General features: G+C 40.6%; 1 protein-coding gene across 1 annotated transcript; it reads right to left on the bottom strand.

The window, feature by feature from the left end:
* Window positions 1-10,358: 10,358 nt before the first annotated feature.
* Window positions 10,359-13,044, bottom strand: LOC111391245 (NAC domain-containing protein 92-like). Its single transcript, XM_023016413.1, has 3 exons — window positions 12,825-13,044; window positions 11,899-12,164; window positions 10,359-11,162 (listed from the first exon to the last, which is right to left on the bottom strand). Exons 1-3 carry the CDS (start codon window positions 12,976-12,978, stop codon window positions 10,626-10,628), a joined length of 957 nt encoding a protein of 318 aa, XP_022872181.1. The 5' UTR covers window positions 12,979-13,044; the 3' UTR covers window positions 10,359-10,625.
* Window positions 13,045-14,611: the final 1,567 nt, after the last annotated feature.

Raw genomic sequence — 14,611 nt, 5'->3', positions numbered from 1 at the left:
ACCAACAATGTTGCAGAGTATGAAGCACTCTTTGCAGGCCTCAGACTGGCCAAGGAAATGCAAGTAAAGAAGCTACTCGTCAATAGTGACTCCCAGCTGGTTGTTAGCCAAGTCAATGGTAGTTTCTCAGCCAAAGACAGAACAATGGCCTCCTATCTGAAAATGGTGATGAGCCTCATTCCATCCTTTGAAAAGTTCGAGTTAATACAGATTCCCCGCATCGAAAATGCTCATGCGGATGCACTCTCGAAGCTGGCTAGTAGCAAGGATTCAGAGCTACTCGCTGTAGTGCCTATCGAGCATCTCCTACTGCCTTCTACTGAGGCCCCTAATGTCATGTGGGTCGGTGGAATTCCCACCTGGATGCAACCAATTAAAGCATATCTGAAAGACCAGGTGCTACCCACCGACAAAAATGAGGCTTACAAGCTGAGAAGGAGGTCAGCCCATTTCCTTTTCATCGATGACATTCTTTACAAGAGAACTTTCTCCTCTCCACTCTTACGATGTGTCGGAGGAGAAGAGGCTACATACATACTAAGAGAAGTCCACGAGGGAGTGTGCGGCAACCACTCTGGAGGCCTATCTCTGGCACAAAAAATACTGAGGCAAGGATACTACTGGCCTACCCTGAAACGGGATGCACTCGAATTTGTGCGAAAATGTGACAAGTGCCAACGATTCTCTCCCGTTCAAAGACGACCATCACAGGATCTGACTGCGGTCTCCAGCCCCTGGCCTTTCTCAAAGTGGGGTGTGGACCTCATAGGCCCTCTACCAAAGGGTAGAGGAGGCGCAAGTTTTGTAATAGTGGCCATTGATCACTTCACGAAGTGGGTCGAAGCTGAACCACTGGCAAAAATCACAGAAGCAAACACCTCCAAGTTCCTATGGAAGAGTATCATTTGTCGGTTCGGAATTCCCTACTCGATCGTCTGACAATGGCAGGCAATTCGATAACAAGAAGGTTAGAGAACTGTGTAAAGATCTTGGCATAAAGAAGCACTTCTCTACGCCTCACCACCCACAGGCCAATGGCCAAGTTGAAGCCGTAAACAAGACAATCAAGCACGTCCTGAAAAGGAGGCTTGATGTGTCCAAGGGGGCTTGGGTTGATGAGCTGCCCCAAGCACTTTGGGCAATCCGAACCACCACCAGGACCCCAACCGAGGAGACCCCTTTCCTCATGGCTTTTGGGACTGAGGCGATGAGCCCCGTGGAGGTCGGACTCCCATCTCCACGGCGTCTGCACTTTAGTGAAGTGACCAACGACGAGCTTCGGAGGCTAGACCTCGATTTCATTGAGGAGAGGAGGGTCGACTCCCAGCTGAGGCTAGGCACCTACCAAAGGAAGATGACAAGGTACTTCAACTCCAAAGTCAAGAAGAGGTCTTTCCGAATCAACGATCTTGTGCTCAGGAGGGTCTTTCCATCTTCAAAAGAACCCGGTTCCGGCTCCCTGGGACCGAACTGGGAAGGTCCATACAAGATCAGAGAAGAAATCCGACCTGGAACCTACTGGATTGAAGACATGGACGGCAAGGCACAACCCCGTCCATGGAACATTGAACACCTCAGAATCTTTTATCAGTGAATTGTATCATGCTGGATGACTTTCCCAGCCTTTGTAATATTTCTATAACTCAATAAAATTCGTTGATTAAATCGTTATACTACGTTGTCACCTCGGAAGAGAGGCTCGGGACCCACCACTGGGCCACCTCGCTTGAACTCCGAGGCTCTAGGACATGCCTCCCTTTTGGACGTGCTGAGAGCCAAGGGGAGAAGCCTCAACATGGCTGCACCATCCACCATGTCTGGGATGCGTCGTAACTTCGGAGGAGAGGCTCGGGACCCACCACTGGGCCACCTCGCTTGAACTCCGAGGCTCTAGCACATGCCTCCCTTTTGGCTGTGCTGAGCGCCAAGGGGAGAAGTCTCAACATGGCTGCACCATCCACCATGTCTGGGATGCGTCATAATCTCGGAGGAGAGGCTCGGGACCCACCACTGGGCCACCTCGCTTGAACTCCGAGGCTCTAGCACATGCCTCTCTTTTGGCCTTGCTAAGGGCCGAGGGGAGAAGCCTCAACATGGCTGCACCATCCACCATGTCTGGGATGCGTCGTAACCTCGGAGGAGAGGCTCGGGACCCACCACTGGGCCATCTCGCTTGAACTCCGAGGCTCTAGCACATGCCTCCCGTTTGGCTGTGCTGAGCACCAAGGGGAGAAGCCTCAACATGGCTGCACTATCCACCATGTCTGAGATGCGTCGTAACCTCGGAGGAGAGGCTCGGGACCCACCACTGGGCCACCTCGCTTGAACTCCGAGGCTCCAGCACATGCCTCCCTTTCGCTTGCTGAACGCCGAGGGGAGAAGCCACAACCTGAAGTTATGTTCATTGGCTTAAGTCCGAGGCTCACACAGTTATGTTTATTTGCTTAAGTCCGAGGCTCACACAGTTCATCTCCTTAAGTCCTGCTTAAGTCCAAGGCTCACACAGTTATGTTCATTTGCTTAAGTCCTGCTTAAGTCCGAGGCTTACACAGTTCATCTCCTTAAGTTATGTTCATTTGCTTAAGTCCGAGGCTTACACAGTTCATCTCCTTAAGTCATGTTCATTTGCTTAAGTCCGAGGCTCACACAGTTCATCTCCTTAAGTTATGTTCATTTGCTTAAATCCGAGGCTCACATAGTTATGTTCATTTACTTAAGTCCAAGGCTCATACAGTCGATTGGTTAATGTTAGGATACCAAGTTAAAGTTATTGAGAGTGTGCTTTAATCAACTTCTAGTCCGCTTGTTTAACGAGGCACAAAAACTTGGATAAGGAACAACACTTAGTAAAGAAAAGCATTGTATTAATATTCAAAAGGAATTACAAAGGAGGGCCTCTGGCCATTACACAAAGTACTGAAAAGGAAACCTAATCTAAGCCTGGCTGGATGGAGGAGGCGCCTCCACGCTTGGGGGTTCAGCAACTTGGGCATCAGTAGTACTTCCTCTGCCTCAGCACTTGGGGCTTCAGCATCAGCTGCCTCGTCACCTTGCACCTCCTCAGCTGGGGTCTGAGGAGCCTCATCCACAAATTCGGACCTGAGTTGTGCCAAGTCCGAGTTGGGATAAAGCTCCTCCGCCCTCTCCAGTACTTCGGCATAGGCGAAGTTCCTCCAGTACGCGCTGAAGCTTTTGTACTCCTCTGTGGTATGGAAGTTGGTGATGTATGCCTTCACCGCCTCTTCCGCTGCAGTTCGGGCCTCTTCTCTGGAAGCCGAGGCGTCGTTCATATACCACTTAGCCTGCCCTTCGAGAAACTGATTGGCATCACGAGCGCCTGCCAAGGCGAGATTCGCCTGCTCCAGAGCCTCAACAGTCACCTTTTGGTGTTCATTGGAGACCTCTACCTTCTTTGTCAAGGAGGCCACCTCACACTGTGACTCATATACTTCCCTCTTGAGGACCTCAATTTGGGTCAACGCAGACTCGAGCCTCGCCGCTTCTTCAACCCTTTGTGCTTTGGTTTCTTCGGCCTCAGCCTTAGCAGCTTTGACCTCTTCTGCAAGGGAAGCAGCCTTCCCCTCTGAGGCGTGAGTCCTTGTTTGGAACTCACTTAATGCCTCCCTGCATTCCAGCGCGAGGCCAAAGGTCCGGGCACTTTGGCTCACCAATGCCCTCGTGAGGTCGGTGGCATCACAAGACGAGGCGTGAAGCTGCCACCTCTCCGTCCAGAACTTGTAAAAGCTCTCGGTGGCACCTCTGATTTCCTCAGGGAGAGCCTCCACCAAGGCTGGGGCCAGCTCATCCTCCCTCCCAGCTAGGAAGTTAGGAGACTTCCCCTTCTCCCGGACCGACTTCTCCTTCGTCGCCTCCTCTTCGGCAGCCTCTGCGGCTCGCCTTGCAGCCTCTACTCTGGCCTCTTCAGCCTCCACCTCTCTTACCATCTCCATTTTGATGGCCTTAGAGGCTGCAGCAAGGAGCTTTGGCTCACCGGTCTGTTCTGCCCTATGGGACACTGAAGTCCCGAACTTGCCAGCTGAGCTGGAGATGTGCACCAGCTTCCTCTTCTTAGTCTCCTCAGAGACTTTCTCCTTGCCCCGAGGCTCCTTAGGCTTCTCTAGCCTCTGAGTAGATGCGTCCTCCAAGGTCCTAGGAGTGCAGTCCTTCGGCAGGCGCTCAACCCTGCCTCGTACTTCCTTTGCTCCACTGGACCCGGGCTTCAGGGGCCTCGCCTTTGCAGTAGAAGTGGCCTTCAAGATGGAGGCCATGTCTGGAGATGGGTACTCCCTCTTCTTGAATTTATCTGCACCATAGATTAGCATCAGCACAAGAAACATTCAAGTTAAACATCAAGTGTTGGAGCCCCATACCTCTGGATGCCATCAGCCCAAAGTCCAAGAAATATCTGCTCCTATCAATCAGGTGATCGAAGTGCCGAAGCTTCAGAGGCCTCTTGTAAATGTCCTCTATCACCTCGAATTCCTCCCTGCTGAGCTCGAACCTCGTACTACTATCTGCAAAGATGAACCTTCAACAGTTAGACGAGTAAATACTCTAATTTCAAAACACAAGCAGAGGTCGGGAGACTCACGAGCTTCGTAGTACTGGGTCGGCACTGTGCATGACAGGGCTTTGTCACCCTCCACTGCCTGCCATTTACCTCGCACCCAGAACCAGGACTCCTTCCACCCCTTGATAGAGGAAGGAAGTCCCACCACAAATGGTGCGTGAGCCCCCTAAGGCGTGAGGTAGTACCACCCCCTTGACTCCTTCCCAATTACCCGGGGCTGGAACAGGGTCATGAAGACATGAAGAGGCATGTCCTCCCCCAGTGACACTTCCTTCCACAGGAAGTACGAGCCGACCAGCTGGCTCCACCCATTCGGTAGAACCTGGGTCGGCAACAGCATGAATTTCCTAAGCACCGCCCTAAAAAAGGGGTGCAAAGGAAGACGCATACCTGCTTTGAACAGATATTCACTCACGGCAACGCAGCTAGGCCTCGGATAACAGGCCCGCTCGTTCGGTTTGGGGACTAACATCTCTATGTGATGAGGCACACCGTACCTCTCCCTAAGTTCCCCCAACCTCTTCCCCGTCATGTTTGAGGACACTCTAGAAGCCCTCCACTCCTGGGTATAATCCACATCCTCCTCGGCCATGGCATACCTATCCACCTCGGACGTCCCCCCATGACCTACCCCATGGTCTAAAGACGCTACTGTGACAAGCTCCCTACTCGAAGTGGACTCCATTTTTTGAGGACAAAAAATAACAACTGTGTTTTATGCAAACAATACCTAAAACAGTTCAACACAAATGGAGACCGGTCGGAATCTAATCGCAGACAACCACGACGCCGGAAATTGGGAAACTTGAGAGAATTTGAGAATGCAAAGTGTTCAAAATTTCTGGAAAGTGGGATTTTCTCACCTTTTATAAAGATCCAAGACGAACCCCACCCGTCAGATCAAATCTCAGTCAATCCGAGCCCTTCGTTACAGATCCAATCTAAGGCGTTGAATTCTAACAGTTTTTGAAATCCTACGCCTCCAATCTATGCGTAACTCACACGCATCTCTCCAGCGCGTCTGTTTCTAGAAACGCCAGCTGCGCTCATAATTGCATTTTTAATTCGTCGGCGCCAGCGCCTTGGAAGTTGTAACGGTTTAGCTACCGTTCCTCGAAAACAAGCACAAAACATCAAATCATTGGCACAGAGACCAAAGCATAATCATTACCATTAGACCTCAGCTTCTTCATATGCCATTCAGCATTCAAGCCCCGCAGGTTCGGTTCCCAACCACCTCGGCTTCTTCATATGCCATTCATCATTCAAGCCTCGCAGGCTCGGTTTATCAACCACCTCGGCTTCTTCATATTCCATTCAGCATTCAAGCCTCGCAGGTTTCGGTTCCCCAATCACCTCGGCTTCTTCATCATACACCTACAGCAAAACTTCTCTAACTCCAACCATGATATAAATATCTATACTTAGACTCGTGGGACTATTGTTGCGCGTTGTCACACCTGTCCTACCCACCTGGGCCAGTGGCCCACTCACCCTGATCCACGTGGCATTCCTGCCGAGGTGGCCACATTTGCCGAGGTGGGTTTTATCCGAACTGCTTCTAACCGAGGCCCGAGGCGTGGAAGCTCCTGGTTGTAGCTGAGGTCCTCGAATGGACGAAGCCCCGAAGTCGATGCGCGAGCCTCAACCACAAGGAAACATCCTCCATTGTCACTTCTCCCAAGAGATCGCCTGCACAGATCTTATTCGAATGATTGATGGAATGTCTGTCATAAGTATAAAGGTCAAGTCTTGTCACTAGCGTTGAGGCCCTGCACAAGCAATAAATACTCCGTAAGCTAGCAAGTCAAATCCCGTGCCTAAGAACAGACGTTTAAACTAAGGAGATGAGGCCACGTACCACTTCATCCAAGGGCCTCCATTCCATATGTATCACTATAAATACCCCCATTGTATAATGTCAAAAGGCTAATGCAAGAATCAATACTAAAGACTACACTTACTTAACTCTCTCAGTGACTTGCAATACATAAATCAAGTTTATACGCTTTTACATATACATCTACGAGCACCGGTTGGTAATTATTGTACAATCGGATTACGAATAACTCGCCGGATCTCGAACGTCACCGTCCCGCGTCGTCGGGCTACTCCCACGCCCCTTTAAACTGCCCGTTTTAGACCGTCCATGTGTCTTAGCGTGTTGGACATTCGTCCACGCAAGCGCGGGTGGGACCGGCATCTGTTGGCGCACTTTTTGGGGCCAACAAATACCATATTTCATTTTTCATCAAAAGACAATATGAAATTCATAAATCGTAATAGACAATAATTAATTTCATAAACAAACCTAGATCATCAAGTTAGAGAAAGCCAATACTTGAAATTGAGAATGATGTCTAAATTTGAAATTAATAATAATTTCTTTTGAACAAACAATGTATATTTCTGCAATCACCTGTCAACTAAAATATACAAGTGAAGGTTAAAAAGCATTGTCCAATCTCGTAACATATCAAAATTTCTATCGTGGACAAGTTTTTGGTAGCTATACAAATGGATCCATCCATCCATGTTTCATCATTGGAATATTATTTTCTCTCTTCAGTATGATAGTTATCGCCTAAACATGCCAGATTTAGTGAATATATAAGTAATTTGAGCCAAATTAAAATTCTTAAGGCCATGTCAATTAGACATCAAAATATAAACAAAGTAATCCAATAACTTGACTCCCACTATGATACTGCTTCAAATTATTTATTCCCTTTTTCACCATGTACACAGTACGTATCAATCTTTCTAAATTAATTTTCCTTCTATCACTTTCGAATTAAGAAAAAATGACAAATTACATGTTAAAATGAGGGAAAAATGAGGTCACGACCACGGAACTTCAAAACACATTTTTAATATCAAGATAAACGAGGGCTTGAGGCACAAACTAGAGATTAAGGGACAAGAGTACATATATTTTCAACAAGTAGAAATACAATTGCAAATCTCAAATTTAAAAACAACTAATTAAAGGCTTAAATTGACAAAAAAAACTAAAGGCACATCCAATGAATACAGACATGAGCGGACCCTAGTTTGCTACCTAGATGGAAGAAAAACAAATGTCAAAAGTAGATGATAGATTTGTTACCTAGATGGAAGAAAAATCACAAAATTAGCACAAGAAGAGAAAATTCGAAAATATGAATGGCGAATTAGCAATCTCGTACTCTCTGTGTTGATTCTTCATTTCTTCTCTCCATGAGGCTTTACGGAAAAGTCCGTCTGAATGCATATGAAATAATAAGAAGCCTGCCACTTGAAGAATTGGAGAGAAAATGGTAATGGACTTGGTGACTTGGAGTTGGACAAGTGAAGAGCAATAATGGGCTTGACAATGGGCAACGTTTTGATTAATTTACATATTTAAAAAAAGGGTTTGGAAATAGGTTCGAATAATTTATAGATTTTAAAAATAAAAATAGAAATTTTTGTGGGGTCAATTGACCCCACATGACCCCATGTGGGTCCGTCCATGGCAAAGATCAATTGCATTACAGACGAGGTAGAGAGGCAGAAGATTTTATTGAAATGAATCAATAGGAAGAGGCAAAGACGAAGACTTATTCAATGAAAGAAAAGAAAAGAAGGTAGGTTAAGGACTAGGTTTTGTTTTCTTTTTATGGGCCGGATGAATTTTAGTTGGGTTGTGAGCTACTTTTCGAAACATTTAACGAACATTGTAAACAGTTAAATTTTTCCCAACAATAATTGAAAGTTGCTATAAATGAAGCTTTTCGCAACATTTAACGAACGTTGCAAAAAGTAAAAATTTTTGTATGTTTTCACAACAATCATTGAACGTTCTGAAAAATGAAACTTTTTGCAACCTTCAATAAATATTGCAAAAAAGTTAACTTTGCGCAACACTCGGTAAACGTTGCATAAGACTATATAGTACGAGTTTCAGCAACATGCATTGAATGTTGCTATAAAGCCAGATTTTAACAATGCTCAATAAACGTTGCAAAAATGAAACTTTTCACAACATTCAATAAACATTGCAAAATATGACATTAGGAACATGCATTTAAAAAAAAAAATATTGCTAAAGCTCAATTATATTAACCAATAACAACATTCACCCGTTAAAAATGTTGTGATAGACACCTTTAAGAATATTCAATTAATGAATGTTGCGTTTTAGTGTTGTAAAAGATCATTTTTATCGTAGTGAATGGTGCTGGTGATAGTAGCGGTAATGGTAATGGTTATGGTTGTGAGGTGGTGCGACATTTGTGTACAAATCTTTGTGCTAAAGGTGATGGTAAAATGGCAGCGGCATTTACGGGGTTGAGCGGGGTGGAAAGAAGAGCGCGATTATGACCAATTAGTTGGATAATTGTGAACAAAAATGAATAACTTATGATCAATAAATAATGTGTAACCTAAAAAAATGTGTGATTTGCTGTTAAATTTGTAAATATGATAAGCAATTTGTGTATTTTCAATTGTCACCTTGTGTGATTTGTGACTAATATATGACTATGACCATAAATTATGTGTCATTACGACTTTGACCTATTTAATTAATTAATAAGTCACAAATTTGTAAATGTGACAATAATTTGTGTCTTTAAAATCGTGCTCGACCAATTTGTGTCATATCAAATCAGCATGGTTTATCGAAAAATGCAATACAGACGAGGCTCTAAAAAGCATAATGCGTGACAACGCTTTTTGACTGAGTATCAAGCATTACAAGAATATTCTTGCCTATGCGTAATTATGCGTTTATCAATTTTTAATATTATTTTTAATATTTTAAAGTAATAAATAAATAAAATAATGCATTCTTTAAACTTTATACATATTCTTCGATTTAAAAAAAAAATCATAAATGTTACAATTACTTGGTAATAAATTCCTTCAATTAGATTAGACTCAAACATCGACTTTAAAAAAATCCTAAATATTGTCCAACTATTTATCAAAATCTAGCCGTTGTTTAAGCCCCATTTTGGGGGAGAGAATGAATTTTTGAATAATGTATTGATGGAAAATGTGTGGTTAAAAAATAAGGAAAAGTTTTGAATTTATATGTAATATTATTTTATTGAAAAATGTGTAGTTGAGATGATGTTGAAATACTGTTGAAAAATGCATTCCTTCAAAAGAATGAGGTTCAAACAAGGGCCTAATTCTAACTCTTCTTTATCTAAATTATCTTTCATACCATCTAATGTAAAAATATGCTCATCGGACTCTCTTGTTTCAACTCAAATTTTTTTTTTTTACATTTTATAGATGGTTGGATATGATCATTATTAACCTTTTCCTCATCATCATAACCATCAACAATCCAAGATTGTTAGTTATTAGCATCACTTGTTAGTAAAATTAGAGACAGACACATGAATGAGGCTTGGTCTCGATGTAGATAGTTTGTGACTTCGCAAAAAATTTGTTTTGATTGTTTAAATGTCAAAACCCTAAATATTACTGTATATAATTCATGAGCTCGAGTGACTTGGGTTAATTTGATATTTGGTGGGCTTAATTTGCTTTTTCTTAGTTACAAAATTAAGCTGGAAATTGCTAGGCTAATTTTTATATAATTTATAACACAAATGCATGTGCATTTTTGAGTTTAAGCATGGATATGCATTCGGCGAAATTGGTTGAGATAGTGCCCATACTCCATGTGAGGTGTTTTGAAAACGCATCAAGCATATGTGGGTTTATGCGAAAAATATGCTTGCATTTTACAACACTACCTAGGACTACTAACATAGAAATCGAGTATCAAAAGGCTAGGGATGTCCCTAGTTCATCATGGCTAATCACACTATCATTATTAGAAAACAAGATTTTTATTTGGGGAATGGACTTCGCCCATATCTCCTTGGGTTACAATACATATGTAAGAAGCCCCCACCAATCCCTATATTCTTCCCATTCCTTCTAAATACAACTGACAGAAAGAAGATACATCTTGACAAGTTTGTTGGATATGTAGTACTCGACATGAACCAACATTACAATGAATATTATTACTGTCGAGCAAAGTCCATCGCACCAAACAAGTCATGAAAGTTTACAAGTAGTTAGCAGTGACACTTGGATTAACCTTCACCAAGGTCTGGTAGTCCACATCATATTGTTGCTGTTCTTGCGTTTGCAGCTGTTGCACAGAATCTGAAACCCTAGATGAAGAAGCCATGATATCAATATTTCCAAATTCAGAAGAAATCCCTTGTGGGATAAATGATGAGTAATCAGTACTTGTGCTTCCGCCATGCTGCTGCTGATGACCCCTAAGCTGCAATGCTGTAAGAAGCAAAGAATTCATCGAAAGATTGGAGCTTAGAAGTGGCCAGCAGCTGGTTAGTGGTGGCTGCAGAGAGTTTGCTGCAGCATTAATCCAGTTCATGTTATGATCGAGCCCCGGCCCATTGTAGTTTTGCAGGGTGGAAACGTTGTCGGTGATGTTTGGTAATTCGATATCCCCAAGCTCACTGATGATTGCATTTGTATCACAAGGGGATTCTTGGGATTGAGGTGAGACTGGTGTTTGCTGAGGTTTCTTCATTGTTGAACTCTTTTGGAAGACTCTACATACCACCCATTCCTCCTGAGAATCAAAATATATTGTTCAAAATCAACATTTTTATCCATAAAAGTTTGATGATTATGTAATTATAACTACACATATTTTGCTAGTTTCTTGATTCCATAAATCTTGATCAGAATCATGGATAAACTATTGTGGGACTGAGTGATTGAACCTCACTTCTTTGTAGCAGGTGGGTTTTTTTTGCGTCCCTTCACCCTTTCGTAGATTCTTTCAATCTATAGTTTTTAAAAAACCTAATTAGTATCATTTTTTCTTTGTAATTTACGAACACGGATAAAATACAACATTAATAAGTTAAGGGCTAGAAAATAGAACAAGAAAGAGGAATGGACTCAAATTTCTTCCAAATAGAGTTGCAACGTAAAATACAATTGTCTCGTCTAAATATATACGAGGATTAACCAATATTATAGTCACAATTGAAAACTATACTTTCTAAGTGCATGTCTGGGTTGATACTCATCAAATTTTTAAAATTTTTTTTTATCTTTGTACAGTAATTTGGCAACCGCACCTTTTGATCAGATTTTGCAGAATTACATTTATACCCTTTTGACATTTAATATACTAATTTTGAAAGAATGACATTTATGGTAATTTAACTAATTTTGAGTCAAAATATTACGACTGCAAGGGACCTACCTACTCAACCGTCCAAATTTTTCTTAAAATATGGTGAGAATCGGCGTCGGAAAAGTGCTTAAATCGAAAAAGATTAATTAGAATTAATTACCTTTGTAGGTTTGAAGGCAAGCTTGGTTTCAAGTCTATATTCATGCATAACCCAATTGGTTTTTTCACCCTTTGGAGCTCTACCTCTGTAGAAAACTAGGGTTTTCTTCATTCCAACCAAGACTCCACCACCATAAATCTCCTTGTCTTTGCCTGTTGTTTTCCAGTAACCTGCTTCTGTAGCTCTATTGGTCCTCAATCCAGTCGGGTACTTACGGTCTCGCAAGCTGAAAAAGTACCATTCTTTTTCTCCCATCGAGGCTTTGGCTGCAGTACGTTTTTGCATAAAAAATAAGGTTTATAGGAGTTAAAGACTTAATTAAAATAAATAACGTTACTCTCTCTGACCGTCTAAATTTACAATGGTGTCAGAAAATGGCTGTCAGCCATTGATAATAAAATTTGTGAATGCAGCTTTGTCTAAAAATAAAGAATATGATCTAATGTTATTTGAATAAATTATAAATTTATCGTATTCATAACTTAAGATTTTAAAAATCTAATAATAATTAAACTTAAAATTGGAAAAAAAAAAAAAAACCTTTTATGGCTTTGGAATTTTATCCTTTTGAGTTTATTTTCATCAACTCAGAAAAAACCAAAATAAAATATTAATTTTTTTTTTTTTAAACATTATCAAAAACCTAATGCATTTGTTCATCATGTCGAACAAAAGACCAACTTTTATCTAACAAAGGAAGAAAAATTAAAAAGAGAAACTCTTGCAATATATACTAGATTCTCTAAGCTTCGAGTTTATTCATATTATGTTCATAATAAGTTGAAAAGATCTATGCCAAACTCCTCGCCTCCTCAATGGAAGACTCGAACAAAAACATTTGAAGAATTTTACTTTTCTATGAAATCATCTACAACTCGAAAAAGTTATCGATATTTAAATCAATCAAATACAATCTAAACACGTACCAGGGAGATCCCAAGGTTCACACTTGTTAAGATCAACATCAGCAATAGCCCTTGAAGTGAAACTAAATTCTGAAACCTTGTTACAAAGATAATAAGTGATGAGTTCTTCATCTGTGGGGTGAAACCTGAATCCAGGAGGAAGATTTTCCTCCATTTTCCGTTGTCTATCTTGAAAAAAACTCGTCTAGTCCGAAAAATTATAAATTCTCTGAAAAAGAAATGAAGTACGGATGAAAAAGGGTTGATTATAAACTGGTGCAGCCTGCGTGTCCTTGAAGAAGAAGCTTCCATGGCTGCTCTTTTTAATTACAGCTAACATATTGACAAAGACCGTCCATGAAGAAGAACTAGATTTGGATTACCATATTTGCCATTAGGGTTTTGAATATTTTTCTAGAAAACCTTGAAAAATGACATTTTTGGAGGACAAAAGTGACAATTCCTTTAGTAGAAATAGTAAACAGGAATTTTCTCAACGGCATAGTCCAACCACCTTCAACCATTTCTACCCACCAAAAATCTATATCAACTCAGTACTTTATCTGATGGGAATATTGCTTATTATCTTGAATATTATATTGACACCTGTTTTCGTCATCTCTCTCTTTTTCTAAACACGTGTTCGTTTGAGTAAATCAATTAATTGTTTCTTTTGCTGCATATTTTCTTCTCATCTATTAATACTTTTAAGGATGTTTACAGATTTTTGTATCATTCTTATAAATTTCTAGTTGCTTAACAATTTTGATGGCAAAACACCCCCCACCCTCCCATTAATTTGCAAATTTGAACCCTTTCTAGTTTAAATTTATAATAGTGACATTTTATTTAGATTTTACAGCAGCTACTTAGTAGATGTTGTCATGATATTTTTTCATGGTAGCTATTTTTGGTTGTTATGTAAAATGTCAATATTATATCGGTAAATGTATATGCAGATTTCTTATAGAAAGATTTTTAAGTATTTGTAGGAAAAAAATCTAATTTGGCATTGTGTTAGTTTATAGTTTTTACCAATTGCGACTATTAATATTAAATATTTTCCTTTTATGGGTTTGGGCAAGGGATAAGAGCATGGAGTTTTAGGATATATATTCACTAGTTTTATATAATTATACGCAAATTATCGTTTAATATCACAACTATAGTCAATATTTAACTCATATGCATGGATTAATTAATTGAAACCATGCATTAATTATAATCTAATTGTACTTTAAATAATTATGATCCAATTATATGGTGCATTTGATAATCCATTGATGATTACATTAGTAATTCAGATGTTTCCTGGATACTCATTATTTTTAATATGTGGAGAGGTTACAAAGAGTGGTTAAAATGCTCACCAAACCTCAAGAATATATCTCATGACATCAACTTCTGTTTTGATTTTATCGCCAGTCCTTTTGAGTGTCCATTTTTTCAATCCTAACCTCATATTTATATATGTATATTTACATATTCACCTGTGTAACTTCGCTCAAATTCTTTGACTAAATAATCTTGATTCGTTTCATTTAAAAGTTAAAGTTTTTATAAAAGTGATACATTTATCTATTTTGTAAAATTGTCTTTTACACTTGCTACATAAAGTAGACTAGAAATACTAAAGCAAGCTATTGGGAAGTCGTGCTATCCAGTACACTACTATTCTTCTATGGTCCATACTAGATCTAATCGAGTTTTGTTCGCGTCTTTTATACACACTAAAATCAGATTTTTAGTAAATTTCAAAAAAAAAAAAAACGATCTTTGAAAAAATGTTTGTTGTTGAAAAGTTGAGA

The sequence above is a fragment of the Olea europaea genome, unplaced genomic scaffold (genome assembly GCF_002742605.1).
Source record: "Olea europaea var. sylvestris unplaced genomic scaffold, O_europaea_v1 scaffold769, whole genome shotgun sequence".
Taxonomy (NCBI): domain Eukaryota; kingdom Viridiplantae; phylum Streptophyta; class Magnoliopsida; order Lamiales; family Oleaceae; genus Olea; species Olea europaea.
The sequence above is the reverse complement of the archived record's forward strand: the minus strand, read 5'-3'. Positions and strand labels throughout refer to the sequence as shown.